At 39.3% G+C, this 26,888-nt stretch overlaps 1 protein-coding gene across 5 annotated transcripts in view; it reads right to left on the minus strand.

Moving 5' to 3' along the window:
* Window positions 1–26,888, minus strand: part of TARBP1 (TAR (HIV-1) RNA binding protein 1) — a 68,663-nt gene that overhangs the window by 27,518 nt on the left and 14,257 nt on the right. For all 5 annotated transcript variants that reach the window (XR_009493231.1, XR_009493230.1, XM_024986915.2 and 2 more), the window contains exons 8-13: window positions 26,491–26,587; window positions 23,824–23,913; window positions 22,479–22,620; window positions 14,460–14,559; window positions 13,406–13,578; window positions 1,933–2,030 (exon numbers count right to left, since the gene is read on the minus strand). Coding sequence is in view for 3 of the 5 variants with exons in the window: in XM_024986915.2 (XP_024842683.1) it covers window positions 1,933–2,030; window positions 13,406–13,578; window positions 14,460–14,559; window positions 22,479–22,620; window positions 23,824–23,913; window positions 26,491–26,587 (700 nt within the window). In the remaining 2 variants the exon portion in view is untranslated. The remainder of the gene's footprint in view (window positions 1–1,932; window positions 2,031–13,405; window positions 13,579–14,459; window positions 14,560–22,478; window positions 22,621–23,823; window positions 23,914–26,490; window positions 26,588–26,888) is intronic.

Consider the following 26,888-nt stretch of genomic DNA (forward strand, 5'->3'; position numbering starts at 1 on the left):
GCAGTTGGCTGAACGGCATTCAGCCAGAAGGACAGGCAGAGGTGGACACGGGTGTGAGGTGCCTGGCACAACTGAACGTGGGGATGCAGATGAGGCCACCTAGACAGGAGGAAGTGAGCAAAGAAGGGGCCCAAACACGCCTGAAAAACGGACTTTTACGGCTACACATCAGAGAACGGACATTTGCGGGAGAGCCTGTTGTTAAATATTGACTATCACGCTGCTGAGGGGAAGGAAAGTGGGGAAGAGACTTTTATTAAACTATAATAAGTTATCAAACAAATGCACTTATTTGGGAATTCTAATTCCAAATGTATTACAGAGTGGATTTACATAATAATTTAAAGTTATTTTGGAAATGAGTTCACTTTCTAAAATCTGAAAGACAAAATCACATTAACTTTCCCCTTTTTAAAACTATTTTTAGCTTCAGACTCCAAACAAACAAAAATATTATTTCTGTCCCCCCTTGGGGACAAGGAGGTTCACTATACTTTTGTGTACGTCTGAAAACTTCTAATAATAAAATGGAAAAGTAATACTGATAACAATAAAGTGATAGGGGAACGAAATATGAAAAGTTACTTCTTTATTAAATGTCTTCTTGGAAATTTAGGTGTAGCAGAACTACTGTTAACAATGGTTGAATAAGAAAAATGCTAAAGATAAACACACTCCCCTCCAGAGGAGTTTGTTCCTTGCCTTATCAAAATATCTCAGGTGTTTTTGTATAAAACTTGCCTTTTTGTATTTTCACACTGCTTATCAGCTATCAAACAAATGTCCTTAATTGGATGTTCTAATAAAAGCTGTTAAAATAGGTATGCTTTCTCACTCTATTGACAATGTAATGATTGTAACTGTTTCAACATCTGCCCTGCTGCTGCTGCTAAGTCGCTTCAGTCGTGTCCGACTCTGCGCGACCCCATAGACGGCAGCCCACCAGGCTCCCCCGTCCCTGAGATTCTCCAGGCAAGAACACTGGAGTGGGTTGCTATTTCCTTCTCCAATGCATGAAAGTGAAAAGTGAAAGTGAAGTCGCTCAGTCGTGTCCGACTCTTAGCGACCCCATGGACTGGAGCCTACCAGGCTCCTCCATCCATGGGATTTTCCAGGCAAGAGAACTGGAGTGGGGTGCCATTGCCTTCTCCAACATCTGCCCTAGAGAATGTCAAACCCTCCCAAATTAAGAATTATAGCCATTTCTATAAAATTAATATTTTCAAAATATTCCCGAAGAAAAGGAGAAAACTTTATAATTTTTTTTTCAGATGTCCTAGAAAGAACAATTATGCAGTGAGCCACAGACAGAGAGGATACCTATCTTCATGGAGCATCCTCTTCACCTCAGGCTGCTGCTGCTGCTGCTGTTGCTAAGTCGCTTCAGTCATGTCCGACTCTGTGCGACCCCATAGACAGCAGCCCACCAGGCTTCCCCGTCCCTAGGATTCTCCAGGCAAGAACACTGGAGTGGGTTGCCATCCTCAGGCTAGTTGTTCCCAATTCTAACTTCATTTGAAGATCACATACAGACATAAAAATATATTATGTGTACTGACACCCAGTCCCATCCCAAACCTGCCAAGTCAGAATCTCTGGATCCTGGGGCCAAATACACATTGACTATGCTAAGTACTTCAAATATGTTATACCATTTGGTACTCTCTAAATTCTAGGAAGCAGATATCTTATCTCCACTTTGCAGATGAGGAAACTGAGGCTCAGAAAAGCTATATGATTTTCCTAGGATCAGTTACACTGATTGAACTGGAACTAGGAGACTCTAAAGCTTCAATTTTTTCTGCCACTCAAGGCCACTTTTCAAGAAAATATCACATTAATTTTTCCTTTCAACTTAATAACAGTGCCTGCCAGTCAGTAATCACTCAAAATACTGAAGAAAAGACTGAAGTTACTCAAGTAAATACTTACAGTACTTAGTTCATTCATAGTAAGTCGTCTGAGAATAAATTCAGAAATGCTCTCTGTAGTAGACATGATAAAGTTCTGAAGAAGAGTAAATACTTCATCTGTATGGAGGAAAAAAAGCATGCAATTAAAATTACAGAAATAAGTTATTTGATACAATGCATCTCATATATTCTAGCAAAAGTTCAACTCTGTTAGGTATATGTGTGACTCACTTACCAAAAATGAATTCTGATAACATAACAGTTGGGATATCTACAATTAATCTTAAAAACCATTGAAGAGCTTCAGTTCTGGATAAGATGCAGCAAAGGTACACTGCCCTCTCTCACTGAATTCAGCTACAAAGCCTGGACAGGATATCTAAAACAGTCACGTGAAGATTCTCAAAAGTCAAAAGCAGCAGATGGATTTAGCAAGTAATAACCCTGAACAGTGGTGAGTTTGCTTTGGTCCCGCTGTAGACTGGACCCTCTGATGGAGGAGCAGTCACGAAGGCGGGCAGCAGACTGAGCCCCCACTTTCTGGTCAGGAAATTAAAAAGGAGAAACTCAGAGAACTAGACAGTGAGTAGTTAGGGGATTCCAAAGACGGACGTGATCAGGAAAATAGCCCCAGCAAGTGGTATATGGAGGGTGGCTAGGCTCACCCCTGAACTGCTGGCCCTGGATATGATGCTACTCAGAAGGTCAACCACGTTCAGCACTGAACAGACAACCACACAGGTGCCAGCCTGGCCGCTGGATGCAGCACTCAGGGCACAGGTCAAGACAGCACTGCAAAAGGCTTGAAAGCAAAACTGACCGTGAATCAGCACCCACAGAAGCTGGAGCAACAGAAACTGAAGCCTGAACCAAGCCAGTCTGGCTGACTGCCACACAAACGTATCAACACTGTCCACAGAGCTAGACAAGATCCAGAGTCTCATAACACAATATTCAAAAGATCTAGAATACAATCCAAAATGACTGGGTGGATAAAGTATGAGGAAATTCCTAGCTCATATGGGAAAAGAATCTACAAACGACGACACCAAGATGACAGTCATGTTAGAATAATCTGACAGAGACTTTAGAGCAGCTATTAAAACATGCCTCAACACTCAATACTTATTCTTGAAATGAATGGAAAAACAGAAAGTCTCACCAAAGAAATAGAAGACTTACACACAAACCAAATAGAAATTTTACAATTCAAAGTACAATAACTGAAAATTTTAAAACTCACTGGATGGGATCAATAACAGAAAAGAAATGTAAGGGAAAATTAGCAGTGAACTTGAAAACAGATCAGTAAAATATGCAAATTGGGCGATGCCCTGGTGGTCCAGTGATTAGGACTCCACACTTCTGCTGCAGGGGACACAGGTTCAGTTCCTGGTCGGGGAACTAAAATCCTACACGGCATGTGCAGCATGGCCAGGTTTAAAAAAAAAAAAAAAAGGCAATCTGACATGGTACAGCCAAGTTCCCCAAAACTGAAAACAAAGACATAGTACTGAGTGCACAGAGAAACATCTTACTACCTGGGGAGAAAAGGGTGTGAATGATTACAGAGTTCTAATGAGAAACCGTGGAGGTCAGAAACAAAGGGAACGTTTTTAAATTGCTGAAGAAAAGACCTAGCAAACCAGAATTTCATATTCAGCAAAAATATTCTCCAGAAGGCAAAATAAAAACATTTTCAGATGGAGGGAAATTAAGAGAATTCATTGCCGACAAACTTGTTTCCAAAGAAATATTAAAAGACATTTTTTAAACAAAAGGTATACAGTGCCACAGGAAAACACGGAATGTCGAGGGTGAAACAGCAAAAACTGTAAATGGGTAAATACAAGAGACTCTTCCCTTGAGTCTTTAAAATGTGTTTGATGGTTAAGAGCAAAAAATACAACATTGTCTGGTACTGATTTTAACAAATGTAGGTGTAAGACAACTATAATAAATGAAGGAGAAGAGATTAAGGGACCTATAAAGTAGTAACATTTCTACATGAATTTCAAGTTGGTAAAATGTTAATTCTAAGCTGACTGTAAAAATGTATGCACATCATAATCCCCAAGGCAATCACACAAAAAACTTTGGACATTTAGGAAAAAACACAAAAGATAATGAAAATGGAAGACAAAACAATGTTCATACTCAAAAGAAGCCAGAAGAGGGAAGAAAGAAATGAAAAACAGGAAAATAAACAGAATACAAAAAATGACAGCTCTAAAACTAAATATGTAAATAATTACATTAAATGCAAATAGTTTCGGAGAAGGCACTGGCACCCCACTCCAATACTTTTGCCTGGAAAATCCCAAGGATGGAGGAGCCTGGAAGGCTGCAGTCCATGGGGTCGCTAAGAGTCAGACACGACCGAGGGACTTCACTTTCACTTTTCCCTTTCATGCATTGGAGAAGGAAATGGCAACCCACTCCAGTGTTCTTGCCTGGAGAATCCCAGGGACGGGGGAGCCTGGTGGGCTGTCGTCTATGGGGTCGCACAGAGTCGGACAGGACTGAATCGACTTAGCAGCAGCAGCAGCAAATAGTTTAGACCAAATAAAAGACACAGACTGTCAGAAGAGACAAAATATCAAGCTCCAACTATATGCTGTCCATAAGAAATTCACTTTAAATATAATGTTCATTAAATAGGCTAAAAGTACAAAGCCAGAAAAAAAAAGTACTATGCAAATTCTAATTAAAAGAAAGTACAAGTGGTTATACTACTATCAAAGTAGGCTTCATAGTGAAGAAAACAATCAGGGATAAAAAGGGACATTACGTAATGATAAAAGAGTCAACTCCCAAGAAAAAGCACAACCTACCTAACAACAGACCTTCAAAATACATAAAGCAAAGCTGGCAGTAGTAAAAGGAGAAGGAGACAAATCCAAAATTATAGTTGGAGTTCAACACTCCTAAATTCCAAGAATATAAAACTGAAAAACAAGAAACTCCTGGATATAATTGACATCTACAGAACACCACATCCAATAATAGCGGAATACACATTCTTTCCAAGTGTGCATGGAACATAGTCCAAAATAAACCATACCCTAACAAAATAACAATTCTTAAAAGCTGAAATTGTACTAAGTGTGCTCTCTTGACTAGAACAGAATTAAAACAAAAAGCAATAACAGAAAGATAACAGGAAAATCTCCAAATACATTTCTAAACTCATGGGTAAAAGAGAAAGTCTTAAAAAAAAAAAATTCTGAACTAAAGATACAACATACCAAAATTTGTGGGATGCAGATAATACAAAACTGAAGAAAATCCATAGCATTTGATGTCATTTTAAAAAAGAAGATCTAAAATCATAATCTAAGCTTCTGCCTTAACTTCAGCAAAAGGCAAAATAAACCAAAAGCAGGCAGAAAGATGCAAACAACAGAAATCAATGAAATTGAAGAGAGAAAAATCAACAGAGAAAAATCAATGAAACCAAAAGCTGCTTCTCTGAAAAGGTCAATACTAGCCAGTCTTAAAAAGAGAGAGGGGATCACCACCACCAGTCAGGAGTTACAAATGAATCACTTCAGACCCCAGATTCTAAAGAAATTTAAAGGATAAACCATGAAAAACCCTACAAATGTAACTGTCCTCATTCACAAATGACATCACTGTCTACAAAAAAATCCCAAGGATCTTAAAAAAAAAAAAAAAAACTTCAACTAATAAGTACACTTCAGCAAGGTTGCAGGATACAGGTCAACACACAAAAATTAATCACATTTCTGTATACTAGCAACTGCTGCTACTGCTAAGTCGCTTCAGTCGTGTCCGACTCTGTGCGACCCCATAGACGGCAGCCCACCAGGCTCCCCAGTCCCTGGGATTCTCCAGGCAAGAACACTGGAGTGGGCTGCCATTTCATTCTCCAATGCATGAAAACTTAAAGTGAAATTGCTCAGTCGTGTCCGACTCTTAGTGACCCCATGGACTGCAGCCTACCAGGGTCCTCCATCCGTGGGATTTTCCAGGCAAGAGTACTGGAGTGGGGTGCCAATGCCTTCTCCGTATACTAGCAAAGCCCAATTCAAAACCAAAAAATTAAAAAATATATCATTTACAATAATCTTTCCCCCAAAGATATGTTACATAAACCTAACAAAACCTGTACAGGATATAGATGCTGAAGACTTAAAAAAACACTCTGATGAAAGAAATAAAAGGCAGCCTAAATAAACTGGGAGATAAACCATATTCATGAATTATAAGCCTCAATAAAGAAAGCAATTCTCAAAAAAAAACTGATCTTTATATTCAATTCAGTTCCAATCAATTCCAGTAGGATTTTTTTTTTTTTTTTGTAAATACAGACAAGCTGATTACAAAGTTTATATTGAAAGGCAAAGGCACTAGAAGAGCTCAAAATACTTTTGACAAAAAAGAATAAATTTGAAAGAATCACACTACCTATTTAAAGACTTATTGTAAATCTACAGTAACCAAAATAGTACAGTATTGGTAAAGGGACAAAAATAAAGATCAATAAAACAAGCCAGAAATAGATCCACAGAAACATGGCCAATTGTTTTTAAACAATTTTATTGAGCTATAAATGGCATATTTTACAATTCACCCATTAAGAATGTGTACTTCAGTGGTGTTCAGTACAGTCAAGAGATATGTACAACCATCACCAGTTAATTTTAGAACATTTTCATCACCACAGACAGAAAAGCCCATCCCCTTGAGCCACCACCCCATAACCCTCCTCCTCTGCCTGCCCTAAGTCACTGATATACTGTCTGTCTCTCTAGATTTGCCTGTTCTGGATGCTTCATGTAAATGGAATCACATATTACATGGCATTTTGCAATTGGCTCCTTTCACTTATTATTTCCAAGATTCATCCATGTGTCAGTACTTCTGTGTTCCTTTTTACAGTCATATATCGCTTATCTATTCACGCATCCATCTATTTTGGGTTGTTTCCACCACAGCCAACTAATTTTTGACAATTCAACAAAAAAAAGGGAAATCTCATCAACAAATGGTCTGGAGCAACTGGAAACTCATAGGCAAAAACCAAACCTCAACCTCACCTCCCACCTTAACAAATTACCTCTGCTTACATCCTAGATCTAAGAATTAAAAAACCATAAAGCAGAGGCTTCCCTGGTGGCTCAGTGGTAAAGAAGCTGCCTCCCGATGGAGGAGACAGGGACTGATCCCTGACCTGGAAAGATCCCACACGCTAAGCCTGTACCACGACTACTGAGCCTGTGCTCGAGAGCTTGTGCCCCACAGAAGTCCGGGCACTGCAACTGGAGAGCAGCCCCTACCTGCTGCAACTAGAGGAAAAGCTCATGCAGCAATGAAGACCGAGCACAGCCAAAAAGAAAGAAATAAAATTATGTAATAAATAAACTGCACTTCATCAAAAGAAAAACTTCTGTTCTACAAAAGATCCTGTTAAGAGAGTGAAAAACAGAAACTCCAGATTTGGGGAAAATATTTTTAAATCACATATTCAACAAAAGACTTGTATCTATTAATAGAATACATAACAAACTCTCCTTATTATATACAAGATTATGAAAACAACTCGATTTAAAACTAGGCAAAAGATTTAAATAGGTATTTAGCAAAATGTTGCCATCTATCACTCACAGATAAATTTTTAAAAAGATTACACACCGCATTAAAAATCACAGTATTAATTTTAAACATTCATGTTACCTATTATAAAGACAGCCCTATTATGGCTTCTGAAGTGTCTCATGGATGAGTCACTTGCCAGTTTAAGCAGCCACCAGCAAACAGTCCGGAATTAACGTTTTTTACGAACCCAGAAAATGACCAATGAATATAGTTAAGAATAGAAAACTCCTCTCCTCTATAATCTCTGCCTTTTATTTCTCAACTCATATCTCAAACTTATAGCATAAAAAAATATCTACTTTTCACAGACTCATTCAAACCCATTAGACTGAAAGAAAGTTAATTTGAGATTACAAGGGAAGGTTTAGGGCTTGAAAAAGAGAGAACAAAGTGACATGAAGAAGTTGGTGCTATTCATGTTTCCAGTGTTCGCATTGCTGTTACCATCGTGTTTCCTGTCAGTTACCACAGGACTCAAGAACCTCTCACTTAGACCCCCAGTCACTGCCACATCCTCAAATTTAACACTGCATCACAATATACAAACTGTGCAGAGGTTCAGAATGATGTTTAGGGTTTTGTTTCCTGTAACTGACAGTCACAACCTGAATGCCAAAAGCAGTACCTAAATTGATCAAAAAGCTAGCTCAGTCAAAATCATGATACTTCATACTCATGAGGACAGCCACTATCAAAAATAAGAAAAATAAAAGATAACAAGTGTTATCAAGGATGTGGAGGAATTAGAGCCTTGTGCACCACCAACTGGAATTCTAAATGGTACAGCCACTATGAAAAACATGTGATTCCCCAAAAACTTAAACACAAAGGGAATTCCCTTGGCTGTCCAGTGGTTAGGACTTGGCGCTTTCACTGCTGGGGCCCAGGTTCAATCCCTGGTCAGGGAACTAAGATCCCACAGGCCTCACATCACAGTCAAAAAAAAAAATTAAACACAGAATTACCATGATTGTAGAGGAACTGAAGAGCCCCTTGTTGAAAGTGAACAGTTAAGAGTGAAAAAGCTGGTTTAAAACTCAACATTCAAAAAACTAAGATCATGGCATCCGGTCCCATCACTTCACGGCAAATAGGTGGGAAACAACAGAAACAGTGAGAGACTTTATTTTCTCAGGCTCCAAAGTCACTACAGATGGTAACTGCAGCCATGAAATTAAAAGACGCTTGCTCCCTGGAAGAAAAGCTATGACAAACCTAGACAGCATACTAAAAAGCAGAGACATTACTTTGCCAACAAAGGTCCGTCTAGTCAAAGCTATGGTTTTTCCAGTAGACTTGTATGGATGTGAGAGTTCTACCATAAAGAAAGCTGAGTGCCAAAGAATTGTTGCTTTTGAACTGTGGTGTTGAAGAAGACTCTTGAGAGTCCCTTGTATTGCAAGGAGATCAAACTAGTCAATGCTAAAGGAAACCAGTCCTGGGTGTTCACTGGAAGGACTGAAGCTGAAGCTGAAGTTCCAATACTTTGGTCACCTGATGCGAAGAACTGACTCACTGGAAAAGACCCTGCTGCTGGGAAAGACTGAAGGCAGGAGAACGGGACAATAGAGGATGAGATGCTTGGACGGCATCACCGACTTGATGGACATGAGTTTGGGCAAGTTCCAAGAGTTGGTGATGGACAGGGAAGCCTGGAGTGCTGCAATCCATGGGGTCGCAAAGAGTCAGACACAACTGAGAATTACCCTATGACCCAGCAATTCCACTTCTGGGTATGTACCCCAAAGAACTGAAAGCAAGGACTTGAACAGACACTTGTACATTAATGTTCAAGCAGTGTTATTTGAATAGTCAAAAAATGGAAACAATCTAAACGTCCACCAACAGATGAATGGATAAACAAAGCATGGCACACACATACAACAGAGTACTATTCATCCTTAAAAACGAATGACATTCTGAATCAGGCTACACCATGGATGAACCTTTTGAACATACTAATGTTAAGTGAAATAAGCCTGACATAAAAGGATAAGTGTTGTATGATTCCACTTAGAACAGTCAAATTCCCAGAGACAGAAATTCCTGGTGTTGCCAGGGGCTGGGGAGGGAAGATTGGGATGGGGAGTAATTATCTAGCAGGTACAGAGATTTGGCTGGGAAGATGAAAAAGTCCTGGAGGTGTGCTCTGGTGATAGTTGCACAACACTGCGCATACACTTAAAAAGGTTTAAAGTGTACCTTTTGTTACATATATTTTACCACAATTTAAAAACTAATTAAAACCTAATTTAGGAAGAAAAGTTCAAAGAGACACAAAAGATCAAAGCCTGAAAACAAAAGCAACTCAGGAAAAAAGTAACACTCAGCAAAGAGGATCATATCCACTATTGTGACAAATTCAGCCTGTACTTAGGACAGAAGTGTGCTGAGGTCAGTTACTTGGCCCTGAAAGTAAAAGTGGAGAGTGAAAAAGTTGGCTTAAAGCTCAACATTCAGAAAACAAAGATCATGGCATCCGGTCCCATCACTTCATGGGAAATAGATGGGGAAACAGTGGAAACAGTGTCAGACTTTATTTTTTTGGGCTCCAAAATCACTGCAGATGGTGACTGCAGCCATGAAATTAAAAGATGCTTACTCCTTGGAAGCAAAGTTATGACCAACCTAGATATCATATTCAAAAGCAGAGACATTACTTTGCCAACAAAGGTCCGTCTAGTCAAGGCTATGGTTTTTCCTGTGGTCATGTATGGATGTTGAGAGTTGGACTGCGAAGAAGGCTGAGTGCCGAAGAATTGATGCTTTTGAACTGTGGTGTTGGAGAAGACTCTTGAGAGTCCCTTGGACTGCAAGGAGATCCAACCAGTCCATTCGGAAGGAGATCAGCCCTAGGATTTCTTTGGAGGGAATGATGCTGAAGCTGAAACTCCAGTACTTTGGCCACCTCATGCGAAGAGTTGACTCATTGGAAAAGATTGTGATGCTGGGAGGGATTGGAGGCAGGAGGAGAAGGGGACGACAGAGGATGAGATGGCTGGATGGCATCACTGACTCGATGGACGTGAGTCTGAGTCAACTCCGGGAGTTGGTGATGGACAGGGAGGCCTGGAGTGCTGCGATTCATGGGGTCGCAAAGAGTCAGACACGACTGAGCAACTGAACTGAATCCAATGTAACAAGGGGAGAGTTACAATCTGACTAATAGTATGTTTCCTCAAATATAAAAATAAACATTGTACAGTTACTGTGAATAAAAAAAAATAATCATCGGAACATCATTTATTTAGAGCTTTAAGCTGACAGACAGCAGAGACCATTTCACCAAAGTTATTAATTAGGTTTTAGTTTATTGTGAACATTTTAAGACATGTTTTGGGGGAGTTTTAAGTAAAATGGGTTTTCCCACATAAGCCGCTATGGCTCGTAAGTAGGTGAAAATGTGTCTGCATTTCCCAGGAGTGTGTTTTAATGTTACACATTTCACAGCAGATCCAGGCTTAGCCAAGGTCTGCTGCAGAATGTGCTGAAGCATGGGAAATTCAAGTTTTGCTTTTTGGAACTTTCTAGAATTTTTTGCCCTGAATATTTTCAGTCTATAGTTGGTTTAACCCATCAATATGGAGGGCTGACTTCACCTCGTTATTTCTGACTTCACCATTATGTGTTCATTTATCCTAGGACTTGCAGTTAGTTGCTAAATTATTTGCTAGATCTATTTTAATTAAATAGGTCTAAATGAGCAGATGTAAGATATTACACATAGGACAGATAAATAAGGTCCTACTGTATAGCACAAAGAACTACATTCAGTGAAAGTGAAGTTGCTCAGTCGTGTCTGACTCTGCAACCCCTTGGACTGTAGCCCACCAGGCTCCTCCGTCCATGGGATTCCCCAGGCAAGAATACTGGCCTGGGTAGCCATTTCCTTCTCCAGGGGATCTTCATGACCCAGGGACTGAACCCGGGTCTCCCGCATTGTAGGCAGACGCTTTACCGTCTGAGCCACCACCATAATGAAAAAGAGTATTTTAAAAAAGCAAGTGTGTGTGTGTGTGTGTGTATAAACTGACTTTGCTGTACAGTAGAAATGAATACACATTGTAAATCAACTAGACTTCAATTACAAATAAAGTTAACTAAACTAACATGTTTTGCCAGTTATCTGGAAGTCAACTACTACCAAAACTAAATGTGGATTTCCTTGGCTCTTACTCACAGTATAATAAAAGAGATGCACGAGGAGCGATGGGAACTTATATTCTGCAAGGGAGAACACAAAATATGTACACAACTACTCGGAAAAACAATTTTGTACTATCTTAAAAGCTGAATACACACATACCCTAAGAACCACTCATTTTGGTCCTGGGGGTACATACACTAGAGAGACACACACAAGCTGTAAGAGACATGTAGACAAGTGTTCAAATCAGTACTGTACACAAAAGCAGTAAACTAAATGCAATCCAGCGTCCAGCAATAACAGAACACTTAACTGTGGTGTCATCACACAGCAGAAGGTAACACCACTGGGAAAATGAGGAAGTATTTATGTGAAAGGACATGGATTAATCTTAGAAGAGCACTAAGTGGAAAAAGTTACAGAAGACTTCTTACAGTAGAGTACCATTTCTATAAGGCTTAAAAGCAAGAAAATGAGATAATATACTGTGAGAAAACTGATTTATGTGGTAAAATCACTTTTTAAGTATATGGAAGTGACACAGATAAAAACCAAAACGAGGAGGGAAAAGGCAGAGACTGAGAAGTTATGGGCAAATTCGTTCTCAGCAACAGATGCAATGGTGGTGCATTCACAGATATATAATTATTTTGCATCATAATTTATATACAACTATCTCATATTCTTGCGTGTATCAAATATCCCAATAATTTTCCAAAAGGCACCCGTGACCCAGTCTTGGGCTTGAGGGTACTGAGTCAAGTGCTTTCAACAGTCGAGATGTGTCAAACGAACACAAGTTTATGCCCTAAAGGAGTAAGATCTTATAAAAAGTTACTGCTATGTGCACAGCATTTGGCTCTGCTATCATTATCACAAGTATCAGAACTCAGACACTAGCTTTTATAATATTTCACAAGTCTATATGAAAATCTAACCTTTCAATATTATCCTCCAGTTTAACCTGATACCAAAGCTTCTCTAGAGTATTCTTTCCCAAATGGAAAATTTCTAAAATTCCAAATGAAATTGATCAGAAATATTGGGAACCAAGGCTTACCCACTGATAATTCTAATATCTAATGTCCATGGGTTTTGAAATACTGTTTTACATAAATCTTAGTTTAAGGAAGGAAGGAAGTGCTCAGTGCTTCCATCTACCAACAATGTACTTCCTGGATGAAGTATTTTCTACACAGAGGTGCTTAAGGACACGTGTGTGCCTGCGTGCTCAGTCGCTCAGTCGTCTCTGACTCTCTGCGACCCCACGGGCTGTAGCCCTCCACGCTCCTCTGTGCACAAGTAATTATAAAATTATTGCTATTCTCACGCTTTAGTTTATTTTCTATAACCTGTTACACAGTGTCAATAAGAAACAGATCTAGGCTTAGAACATATATGAAATAGTGATTATTTTCAATAGTCTAGAAATCAATAAGAACCTATAGAAACAAACAAACAAAACAAGTAAAAGCAAATGAAATCATATTCCATCAATATGGAATCAACAGTGCACAATGAATGCAAATGCTAACATGTCAGCTCCGGACGGGCAGTCTGCTCCTTCAACGCTGCCTCCCCAGCACCACGCAGCAAATATTTGCTGAATGTATGAGGTTAAAGAAAAAGGTCAGGTATTTCTTCTCATTCTGAGTACCAATGATATACCCTGAGTACCAATGATATACGTGGCAAAACACCAACAGAAGCTATTGATCCTCACCATCTTGGGTACCGGAACCTTTCAACAAGCAAGTGTGCAGTAACTTCAACAGCAACTGCAGGCATCGGTCAGTTTTCAGCAAGGGCATGTAGGCATTTGTACCAAACTTCACAAGGGCATCCAGGAGAGGATCTAAGAATATCCTTAATACATTCTGTGTCCTCCGCTTTTCACTAGACATTAAAAGACATGCCCAAATCAAGCATTTCAAAAGCATGAAGAAACTGTCTTCCACCTACAGTTTTGGTTAGCTAAAGATTCCACTGGACGGAATTACTCTTAAGGACGACCTGTTAGGACGGGGCTTTCCACTCATGCTTTCCCAGTGAGTGCAGCAATTCACGGGAGAAGAAAGCACAAGAACAATACATGTCCTTGGTTTTGGGCAGAAGTATGAACAAAATCCTAGATCCAACTTATCAGCAAATTAAAATGCTGAGACCTCGCTTCCATATTTCAGAAAAAAAAAACAAAACAAATATATACCAATCAAGGAAATGAGACATGTTAACAAAAAAATATAAAGAACTAAAGATTTGTGAAAATCTGTTATAACCAACTTTAGTACTGAAACTTGGTCTAGAAAAGAGATTTATAGTATATGCAAAGAGACTACCTAAGGAAGCTGCTTTTTGCAATAATTATAATCTGGTGACAATCTGCTCATATTTCTCAAAATATAAATGGGACTGTTATTACTTTATTTTTTTTAATTTACATATTTTATAAAGGGGTAAAATCCAGTAACTGTCTTTACTTAATCTTACGCTAGGACCTTACAACCCATCCTTCTAATATTCTTATACAGAACCAGTGATTTGTGCATACACAGTTGTGTTTTTCACTTCTGAAGTTCAAAACTCTGGCACTATTCATTTATTGTTAATTTTAAACATTTCTTTAAGTATGATGCCATATTCTAATTTCCTCCTTTAATAAGCTGTGATCAATTCCATACCAATCACTGAAAAGTCTGAATATGGACTACAAACAGGATTAGCCTTTTTTTAAAAAAAAAAAAACACCTTTTTTTTTCAAGTTTAGAAACACTTACCTATATTGACTCTTCATTCTTTCTACATCTATGGCCAGCAACACCATCAGAGCAACAAGCTTGGCTTCAAACCAATCAGGCATACAGCTGTTTTCTCCTCCTTAAATAACAATAATTAAGGTTTGCAAAGCATTAACAAAATCCTTCAAAGATGATGTTTCAAAATAAAACAGTTAAATGAATATGTTTTATCAGTATTACACGAGAGAAATACAGCTGAGAAGAAATACAGTAGAACACCCCACAGCATGGTTCATTTTTATACACTTAAATGTGAACACAAAGACATCTCTGCATGCCGAGTGCATGCCATGAACTGGCCTCAGACCCAATGGCTCCTATACTCGTGGAATTCACAGTGCAGAAGAGAAGAGCATTCATCAAAGAACGTACAGACAAATGTAGAATGACAGTAGCAGGAAGTGTTCTAAATCGTGCAACTAGAGAGTAAGACAGGCACCCTGAAGCAAGGACAACTGGGCTGGGTACAAAAGCTAGGAAAGAATGAGGTAGGGGAAGGGAGACACGACCCTCCTGGGCAGAAGGAAGAGCATGTCCAGGCTCTGAAGCAGCAGACAGCATGCCATATTCCAGGTAAAGGACTGGGGTATAAAGTGGGAGGGAGCACCAAGGATGACCTTACAGGAACAGGCAGGAGAGACCAGGGACTTTATAGGCTTGTAAGGGGTTTCTGTCTTCACCCCAAAAGCAAAAGGAAGCCACTAGAGGTCTAAGTGAATGGATACAAAGACAGGGAGGAGACTTCTGTAAGATCAAAGTTTCTATATTAAACAGATTTTTCTAGGTATAATGTGGAAAAGAGATTGTAGAGGAAGCTAGATGCAGGGTAACCGGTTAAGAGGCAATTCTGGCATCTCGGATGAGAGGTGAGAGTTCCCTAAAATGGAACTGGAAAGGGGATGGGGTGGATACAGATACAAAGGCTTTGACATCTCAGACTCCTGTCTGAACCTCAGGTGCACTGCTTGTTAGCTATGGGAGCCTGGGACCGCCGACTGTCCTCTCAGAAAGCTCAGGTCATTGTCTACAAAATTAAACCAAATAAACCTGTGACTTTTCTTGGGTTTATTTTAAAAATTAAGTAATATATGCAAAGTTTCTAGAACAACTTTTGGAAGAACGTGGTTAAATGATAAAAATCAGTATTTTCCTATTCCTGAAAGCCAGGTAAAGTAAAGTAAAACATAGCTAGAGCTCCTTTTCATTCTATCATAAGATGATACTCTTTGCCTCAACTTCCAAGAAAGATTTAGTTAATCTAGTTTTCCAGACCAGAGGTTCAAATACTTAAAACATATTTTCAAATATTCTAATATATATTGGGAGTAATTTATTTTGATACAAATGTGTTAGACTAGTACAGAAGATAATACTAAAAACACACTTGCATGGAGGATAACTTAGTTTAAAAACATAACAAAAGAATAAACTTTATTGTATATTATTCTTTAAAATGTTATAAATACCATTTAGTGGCCAAAGCCTTAGACTGTGTGGATCACAATAAACTGTGGAAAATTCTGAAAGAGATGGGCATACCACACCACCTGACCTGCCTCTTGAGAAACCTGTATGCAGGTCAGGAAGCAACAGTTAGAACTGGGCATGGAACAACAGACTGCTTCCAAATAGGAAAAGGAGTACATCAAGGCTGTATATTGTCAGCCTGATTATTTTTTTAACTTATATGCAGAGTACATCATGAGAAATGCTGGGCTGGAAGAAGCACAAGCTGGAATCAAGATTGCCGGGAGAAATATCAATAACCTCAGATATGCAGATGAAACCACCCTTATGGCAGAAAGTGAAGAGGAACTAAAGAGCCTCTTGATGAAAGTGAAAGACGAGAGTGAAAAAGTTGGCTTAAAGTTCAACATTCAGAAAACGAAGATCATGGCATCTGGTCCCATCACTTCATGGCAAATAGATGGGGAAACAACGAAAACAGTGAGAGACTTTATTTTTCTGGGCTCCAAAATCACTGCAGATGGCGATTGCAGCCATGAAATTAAAAGATGCTTACTTCTTGGAAAGAGAGTTATGACCAACCTAGACAGCATATTAAAAGCAGAGACATTACTTTGCCAACAAAGGTACATCTAGTCAAGGCTATGGTTTTTCCAGTGGTCATGTATAGATGTGAATTGAGTTGGACTATAAAGAAAGCTGAGCACCTAAGAATTGACGCTTTAGAACTGTGGTGTTGGAGAAGAATCTTGATTGTCCCTTGGACTGCGAGGAGATCCAACCAGTCCATCCTAAAGGAGATCAGTCCTGGGTGTTTATGGGAAGGACTGATGTTGAGGCTGAAACTCCAATACTGTGGCCGCCTGATGCGAAGAGCTGACTCATTTGTAAAGACCCTGATGCTGTGAAAGACTGAGGGCAGGAGAAGGGACGACAGAGGATGAGACGGTTGGATGGCATCACTGACTCGATGGACATGGGTTTGAGTGGACTCCGGGAGTTGGCAGTAGACAGGGAGGCCTGGCATGCTGCAGTTCATGGGGTCTCAAAGAGACGGACACGACTGAGCAACTGAACTGAACTGAACTGAAGAAATGTGTATTTTTAGATAATCTAAATGTTGGTGCTTTCCAAAATAATTTAGTAGGTTAAATTTATGTGCTTTTTATAAGAGTGAATTATTGAAACCTGCTCTCTATCATTCTATCATAAGAATGATAAACCCTTTTTACTCACGTTAAGTGCTTTATATCCCACATTTACATATAAAAACTCATCGTTAACAAAGACTAAACTGAAATACCAATACGCTACTCAGTTCCTTACATTTTCTAGCAATCATATAGTGAGATACCTTTTGAGGCCCTTCTAGGAGATGCGAGTGGGGCAGGGGTGCTATTTGAGAATGTTTCCAATCACAGTGGCACTTTTTGAAGTCCTAAACAACTTTTCACTTTGGATAAGTGAAAGGGAAGGTTATAAATCAGATGTTTAATGGATTTTTAAAGATTCCTGATTTTAAGGAGAGTCACAGGACTAGGTCAGTAACAACAGAGTGCCTGACTACCCCAGTGGAGGACACTCTAGCAGAGATTTTTGCTGTAGGGCTGCTTCCTGAGTCCTCTACTGCCATACTAAGAGAAATCCAGGCTACAGAACAATGGGTGTCAAACCTCAGCATGTGGTTTAGAATTCTCCCTGAGGGCCTCTTAAAACACAGAGGGTAAACCCCACACCCAGAGTTGTTTCAGCAGGTGTGGGATAGAGTTTGAGAATTTGCAGTTCTAAACAGTTTCCAGGTGATGTTGATATTGCTGGTCTGGAAATCATGCTCTGAGAACCACTGGCAAAGAATTCTTTACACCTTCTCCCCCTTCTCTCACTGAGGCTGGAAAAGTATAGGCAAGAATGGTGTTTTGTTTTTTTTTTTTTTTCTGGCTTTTATGCTTTAATGTCATATATTTTACTTTTATACATATATTATAGACCCAACAATAAATTATTATTATTTTTGTTTAAACAATCTGTTTTATTTTAGAGAGATTTAAATAACAACAAGAAAATAATATATGTATTCATATGGTTACCATTTCCAGTGGTTTTTATTCCTTTATACTCAGTTCAGTTGAGTCACTCAGTTGTGTCCAACTCTTTGTGACCTCATGGACTGCAGCACGCCAGGGCTCCCTGTCCATTGCCAATTCCTGGAGTTTACTCAAATTCATGTCCATTGAGTCGGTGATGCCATCCAACCATCTCATCCTCTGTCATCCCCTTCTCCTCCTGCCTTCAATTTTTCCCAGCATCAGGGTCTGTTCAAATGAGTCAGTTCTTCGCATCAGGTGGCCAAAGTATCGGAGTTTGTAGATTCACATTTCTGTTTGTATAATTCTTCTTTAGTCTAATTATACTAAAGAGTTTCCCTTAGTACTTTTTGTGTTAAGGAATCTTTTGGTGATGAATCCTTAAATGTTAAAGTTTATTTTGCTTTTGACTTTGAAAGATTTTCTCTAGGTATAGAATTCTTGGTTGGCATTTTTTTCACTCATTATCAGAGAAATGCAAATCAAAACCACTATGAGGTACCATTTCACACCAGTCAGAATGGCTGCGATCCAAAAGTCTACAAATAATAAATGCTGGAGAGGGTGTGGAGAAAAGGGAACCCTCTTACACTGTTGGTGGGAATGCAAACTAGTACAGCCACTATGGAGAACAGTGTGGAGATTCCTTAAAAAACTGGAAATAGAACTGCCTTATGACCCAGCAATCCCACTGCTGGGCATATACACTGAGGAAACCAGAAGGGAAAGAGACACGTGTACCCCAATGTTCATTGCAGCACTGTTTATAATAGCCAGGACATGGAAGCAACCTAGATGTCCATCAGCAGATGAATGGATAAGAAAGCTGTGGTACATATACACAATGGAGTATTACTCAGCCATTAAAAAGAATACATTTGAATCAGTTCTAATGAGGTGGATGAAACTGGAGCCTATTATACAGAGTGAAGTAAGCCAGAAGGAAAAACACCAATACAGTATACTAACGCATATATATGGAATTTAGAAAGAAAAAAAAAGAAAGAGAGAGAGAACTCCAGTGGAGTCCAGTGGACAATCTGAGTCGAGGAAATGAAACTATGAGTCAGGGAAATTAAGGCAGCCAGAGTTCTCAGGGAAGAGTACTAGAGAGACTTCTGCACAAAGAGAGATCCACCGAGATCTGGGGGTCCACCGAGGGTCTCCCTTGTATATTTAGCTGAGTACAGATCAGTGCATGCAAGACTGGAGACCACCTGAGGCCAAGGGAAGAGGATTCGAGGCAACAGTGCCTGGAACCACACAGAATCTGCAATAGTGTCTGTTTTTACCTACCAGACTGGAAAACACCATGATGCACAGAGTACTAAGTGGAGTCCACATAGGATTCTTGCCTCAGTGGTGAGGAATAACTAGCCTGAGACGGAGCACTACTCCAGTCCTGCCTAGCAGACTTTGAAAACAAGACTCCAAACCTATTTCCATCTAACTTACTTGGATCCCACCACAAAGTTCAAGAATACTTGTGAGAATACAAAAGTATTCAACATCCCAATAAGTTAAGATTCACCACATCTGGTATCCAGCTAAAAGTTATCAGGCACAAAAAGAGGCAAGGAAATATGAGTCATAATGCGAAGAAAACCAAAGAAAACCAAAGGAAACAGGAGAAAAAGGACACATTATATACAGAAGATCAAAGATAAAAATGAAAAAAGAGTTCTTGTCAGAAGCAATACAAGCAAGAAGACAGAGTAATATACTAAAAGCACTGAAAGAATGGTTTTAAAGAAACGAAAGGTCACTGGCTATCTTTAGTCATCTTAATGCCAAGTTAACCCTGAATTATCAGTCAAATTTTGCTACTACGAATTCTAAAAACTGACTGTAATTCTAGAAAATGCAAACTAGTGTCAGAAAGCGTGTCCAGGTGGTCTGCGGATGCAGAGGAACAGGCAGGAGCAGGAGCCACAGATGACAAAGAGGCACGAAGACACTGGGGAGTGACTGCCAGGTTCATTATCTTGCTATGCTAATGGTTCATACGCAATACACAGAGGTCAAACCCATCACACTGTATAAAGTTTAAATATGTGCAATTTAATGTATGTCAGTTATATGTCAATAAAGCTGTTTCTAAAATGGTTGTTCAGCTGTAGTATATACTACTTTGGGATTTTTCCTCAGGTATCTTGGTTACATTTTAAGTAGGCACCCTTTCTGATGAACTGTGTAAGTATAAATTTCTTCAATATATTTCACTCTTTGGTTAATTTCAACAATTCCAAGCTCTGACCCACTGTTACTGCTGTTTGCAAACTGTCTCACTTTCTCTGATTCAGAAACCCTGCTCTGAAAGTGTTCCAACATTTTTGCTTATTGATGATGCTGGTTTTGTGTGGTTTTAGTTGTTGCTGCATTTTTTGTACACATCATATATATGATATGGTACATATATAGCTACCGAATATATATCCATCCTCTCTTAACCACCTCTTAACCATTCCAACCTGGACAGACACTGGTGGAGGTCTATCTACTTTCAAGCTCCCTGGATGTAAGTGCATCCAAGCCTTGCAGGATACTCCTCCCTTTCCACCTTAATTTCTGTTCACCTCATCCAGCGACCTCTCCTGATCCCCCACAGGTCTACAAGTTCTGATCAGGAGCCCCGACCCTGGGGCCCCATCCCAGTGCTTATGGCTTTCAAGGCATCGTGTTAAGATTAGCTGTTTACTTATCAATTCCCTTGTTGGCCAATGTTCTCTGAGGGTAGAGGACATATCTTTTATCTCTGTAACTCCAGTGTCTGGCACTTCGAAAACACTTGACATACAGTTGCTGAATAATCAGTGTAAAATCTATCTGTACCGATCACATGAAACCCAAAGAAAAACACTACTTTAGGTGTAGAATTTGACTAAAAAATGTTTGAGCTGATGATTTTTTTTATAAAAACAAATCTGAGTGTTATATGTATTTTATGCTCAAAAATTCAAGCTAAATCATGTTTGCTTTGGAATTTATTGCCTTGTTCTGAAAACTGCCCAGTAATTGTCAATCAAACTAAAATTTTATAAAGGCACTTAGCCAAGGGCATTAAGAGTCAAACAAAATATTACACATACACACACACGCCTCCTTTGCACTTGAGATCAGTTTTTTAAAAACTTATATTAAACAGTTTAAGTCCCAGAAATGTTAAGGAAGAAACTCTAAAAATCTTATTTTATCCAATTTTGAATGATTTAATCAGACCTGATGCTGTTATAGACTGAGTTTTAAGACAAGTTATATAGATATTTCAGGGAGTTTAATCTATGCTCCCTCCAATAGGGACTAAAATTTGTTTACTTTTATAGGCCTAACACGGAGAAGGCAATGGCACCCCACTCCAGTACTCTTGCCTGGAAAATCCCATGGATGGAGGAGCCTGGTAGGCTGCAGTCCATGGGGTCACTAAGAGTCGGACACGACTGAGCAACTTCCCTTTCACTTTTCACTTTCATGCATTGGAGAAGGAAATGGCAACCCACTCCAGTATTCTTGCCTGGAGAATCCCAGGGACTGGGGAGCCTGGTGGGCTGCCATCTGTGGGGTCGCACAGAGTCGGACACGACTGAATCGACTTAGCAGCAGCATAGGCCTAACAACAGAACCTTCCAAGAAACTGTAAATTTACTAGACAAGAGAGACAATAAAACACAAAAGCAAAATGTTCCAAAAAGGACAAACAGATAAACTCATGTATTTTGGAAGGATAATTATCTGATCATTTAAGACCTATTCCATAATCAGATTAGAGAAGTCAGGAGATAAAAATGACTTGGTCTGAGACAAAGCCAGCAAATTGAAGACATGTTAAATTCAAAGACGCAATTTACCCAAATTATCACTAATGACTTTAATGATGAGGAAGCGTTAGAAATGTAGAAAGAATCCTAATTAATGAATCTACTCATAGTTCTTCCCTCACTCAGTGCATTTGATGTTCTCCTAAGTATCTGGTAAAAAAAGAAACTAACAAAACCATTCTTTCAAATACAATTTTTCTCTAAAACTACTTTTCATAATCAGCTGACACTAAATGTAACACTTGGAAAACAAACAAAAGATAAACAGATTTATCTACAAATATTTCCACTACAGAGGCTCCAAACACACATCTGCAAAATCTAGCTGACAAAGATTCAGTAACTGTAGAATAAATTAATAAATGTATTTGTGTTCAATTCCTTCTCAGACAACTTACTAGTTTCTCAAAACATTTAAGATGGTTTAAAATCTCAAGTTCTAGAACAGATAAAGTGCAAGTTAGGAAACAGTATTTTTACATAAAGTTTATTCACATTACTTGGCTGAAATACAAGTTTGACATCCATAAATCAGCATATATTTGGCATATATTTTCAATCTGAAAAACCAATAGAAAGTTCTTAGAAAATGTTTTGGTTACATCAGTCCATAAAAATGATCTCAGACTTACCTTCCCAGGCAGATGACCTAATATACTCTTGCACTAGGTTCCTGACATAAGCATTTAAAGAAGAAGTCTCGTGAAGTCCAGTGGAGCTACAACTTGAGGATTGCTTGAAATAGCTTTCGTTAATACGCAACCAATCACAAAGCTGAAAAAGAAAACAGTTATCACTTATTTTGAAAGTCTAACTGAACAAAGGGCTTCTAATTTCCCTAATTAATTTTCTTTCTTCCACAATAAACTGAATTTAGATAACTGAACACAACAAAGGAACAGAATGTTTATTGTCATGATTGAGCTTCACACACAGTTCATACAGAAAAAATGTTCGTATGTATGTATGTATGTGAGTATATTCACATACGTGTGTGACTGTTTTCTAAACTCCTCAAAGAACTTATAAACTTCATTAACAGGCAAGAATTTTTAAAGCATCTAATATAAAATGTACATTTTGATAAGGTGCTGTAAAGAACATCTCTATGAATAACAACACATTATGTAAAACAAATTACAACCTTAAAATGCACTTCGTCTTCATATACTAAAACAAGGATTTATTTTTGAGAGAATGTAGAATTTGAAATGTAAGTTATAAGGAAAGCTCCTACCCTCCTTGCAAGTTTATTTTCTATCATATGTGCATTTTAAAATATAGTTGACCCATGAACAACATGAGTTTACACTGCAGGTCCACTTACACATGGATTTTTTTCAATAGTAAATACTACGGCATTTCATGATCCATGGTTGTATGGGTCCTGACATGGAGGAATCATGGATATGGAAGGCAGTTTCTTAAAAAAACTAAACATATGCTTCTTACACAATCTAGAAACCGTGTTCCTTGAAACCAACGCAAATGAGTTAAGAAGTCACGGTCACACAAAAATCGGTATGCAAATGTTTATACCAACTTTACTCATAATCACCACGACTTTTCTCCATCCACTGCAACACACTTAGGGTTTCATGACGCACGAGATGCAAGAAGTCAGAAGAATTACAGATCACCGAAATGTCAGGGTCGGGAACCCGAGTAGATATTTGTGTCACTGTTCTCGAGTCTAACGTCATCAGTACTCCCATCAGGACTTTCAGTACTCGTATCTGGAATCGAGATCTGCCCAGTAACACTATCTTCTCTAGAATAGTTCCATCTCTATTTCACTTTCTGTCTCCCACTTCTCCACAGGAATTCTAACAGCATTATTGGTTAGGTCCACTCAAAGCAAATAAACTTTTTTTAAAAACCTCTGTTGACAGATAACAAGAAAGGCCAGTAGTGAATTCAACCAGAAACCATTTTTCACAAAGTCTTCAAAGACCTTATCATTATTTTCAGTCTCACCTCCATCCACAGTGAAGTTCCTCGTCCTAATGACTCCTCTTGTCTCACTGACATGAGAAAAGTTGAGATGTCAGAGAGTGACACTTTCTCCTGCGGGCAGGGCAGTTTTAAAAAATTACTCACTGAAAAATGTTTAACTGAATGAACATCACTGTAAAACCAATCTAGCATATTATTTGAAGTAGAATACTATTAGTTAAATCAAGAGCTATATTTTTAAAAAGGAAATATTCAACTTTCAAAATGAAGAGTTTGATTATAAACAGCTAACCGTTATATAAAATGAAAGATTACTTTATAAATCTATTTTCCTTAAAATCGAGATTACTATCTCTGAGATAAAGTGGTATAATCTAAACGCAAAAACCAGAAACATCCTATAAGAATTACTTATTATTTACATCAAAAGTGAATCTTTGTTTTTCAAACCCACAAAAACTACCCTCAGCCTTCAGAAAACCACCCAAATCTTTTTATTCCCTTAAGGTCACACATCTCCAATTAAGACACCCTGCTCTAAGTCTAGGAGAAGGCAATGGCACCCCACTCCAGTACTCTTGCCTGGAAAATCCCATGGATGGAGGAGCCTGGTAGGCTGCAGTCCATGGGGTCGCTAAGAGTCAGATACGACTGAGCGACTTCACTTTGACTTTTCACTTTTTTGCATTGGAGAAGGAAATGGCAACCCACTCCAGTATTCTTGCCTGGAGAATCCCAGGGATGGGGGAGTCTGGTGGGCTGCCGTCTATGGGGTTGCACAGAGTTGGACACGACTGAAGCAACTTAGCAGCAGCAGCAGCAGCTCTAAATCTGGGGTTGGCAAAGTCACTCACAGCCTGTTTTGTGAGTAAAGTTTTACTAGAACATAGCCATGCCCCCTTATTTGTAAATGGTCTATGGTTGCTTTGGAGTAGCTGTAATAGAGATCAAACTGCCAATATCTGCTGGATCATCAAAAATGCAAGACAGTTCCAGAAAAACATCTATTTCTGCTTTATTGACTACACCAAAGCCTTTGACTGTGTGGATCACAATAAACTGTGGAAAATTCTGAAAGAGATGGGAATACCAGACCACTTGACCTGCCTCTTGAGAAATCTGTATGCAGGTCAGGAAGCAACAGTTAGAAGTGGACATGGAACAACAGACTGCTTCCAAATAGGAAAAGGAGTACGTCAAACCTGTATATTGTCACCCTGCTTATTTAACTTATATGCAGAGTACATCATGAGAAGTGCTGGGCTGGAAGAAGCACAAGCTGGAATCAAGATTGTCCAGAGAAATATCAATAACCTCAGATATGCAGATGACACCACCCTTACGGCAGTAAGTGAAGAAGAACTAAAGAGCCTCTTGATGAAAGTGAAGGAGAAGAGTGAAAAAGTTGGCTTAAAGCTCAACATTCAGAAAACTAAGATCATGGCACCTGGCCTCATCACTTCATGGCAGATAGATGGGAAAACAGTGGAAACAGTGTCAGACTTTATTTTTCTGGGCTCCAAAATCACTGCAGATGGCGACTGCAGCCATGAAATTAAAAGACGCTTACTCCTTGGAAAGAGAGTTATGACCAACCTAGACAGCATATTCAAAAGCAGAGACATTACTTTGCCAACAAAGGTCCATCTAGTCAAGGCCATGGTTTTTCCAGTGGTCATGTATGGATGTGAGAGTTGGACTATAAAGAAAGCTGAGCACCTAAGAATTGACGCTTTTGAACTGTGGTGTTGGAGAAGACTCTTGAGAGTCCCTTGGATTGCGAGGAGATCCAACCAGTCCATCCTAAAGGAGATCAGTCCTGGGTGTTCATTGGAAGGACTGATGTTGAGGCTGAAACTCCAATACTTTGGCCACCTGATGTGAAAAGCTTACTCATTTGTAAAGACCCTGATGCTGTGAAAGATTGGGGGCAGGAGGAGAAGGGGACGACAGAGGATGAGATGGTTGGATGGCATCACTGACTCGATGGACATGGGTTTGGGTGGACTCCAGAAGTTGGTGATGGACTGGGAGGCCTGGCGTGCTGTGGTTCATGGGGTCGCAAAGAATCGGACACAACTGAGCGACTGAACTGAACTGAACTGAATAGAAATTGTATGACTCAAAAAACCTAAAATATATCAATCCAGCCCTTCACAAAAAAGTCTGCTGACCCCTGTTCTCAATAATAGTGTGTTACTGGAGCTCTGTGAAAAAAAGAATAAGGATGTTCTTTGAATGTCAAGTTCCTGGAAGATGTGCAGAAAAAATACAGAGGAAACCAGGTGAAAGATTCCAAGAATAGTCTCCCAGTATGGTCGCAAGCTTCCCTACCAACAGGTAAAATGCCTACCAGAAGGGCTCCTTAGAGAACCAGTGCCCAGCATTTTCACTGGGGCGCTGGTCACACAGACGCCCTGCGCACGGCACCTACAACTTCAGAGCCCCAGAAGGAAAGCAGTTTTCAGTGAAGATCACACTGTTTTCATGAGCCCTGCAGGCATGGTACCGGGATGGTGGGAGCCCTCCTGAAATCCAGGTTCCAGATGCCAGCCAAGGGCCAATCTTATGAACAGGGCTTTCTAATGACAGCATCACAGGCCTGCTGTGTAAACTCTTTAACGAACTCCCACTCACTGAGAAAGACTCTCAAACTGAAGTTAAGGTGAGTAAGAAAGATCAGCTTACCACGTCTACCAGATTCATGGCGGTCTGGAGGAGATAGCACTGCGCTGCCCCTCTCAGCAGGATCTGATGTGTGATCATGGTGCACTGCAGAACATCCCTGATGGTGGAGAAAACACACGCACTCCCATGGGCTCAGAGAATACTGTGATCATCTGTAGCTACTGACAACTTGATTTATAATATCTACACTTTCTAACGCAGAAAGTCACTGTCAGGAGAGCTGCAAAGCTATTAAATAAGTAAGGCCTCTAGTAGAGTACAATTTTAATATGAAAAAGAATCTTTAAAAACTAACAAGACACTTTCAAAGCACATTTTGGAAATAATTGGTAATCAATACCGATATTTAATAAAAACACTGGCCTTATTTTTAAAGTGGTCAAAATCCAACAGTATAT

The sequence above is a fragment of the Bos taurus genome, chromosome 28 (genome assembly GCF_002263795.3).
Source record: "Bos taurus isolate L1 Dominette 01449 registration number 42190680 breed Hereford chromosome 28, ARS-UCD2.0, whole genome shotgun sequence".
NCBI classification, from domain to species: domain Eukaryota; kingdom Metazoa; phylum Chordata; class Mammalia; order Artiodactyla; family Bovidae; genus Bos; species Bos taurus.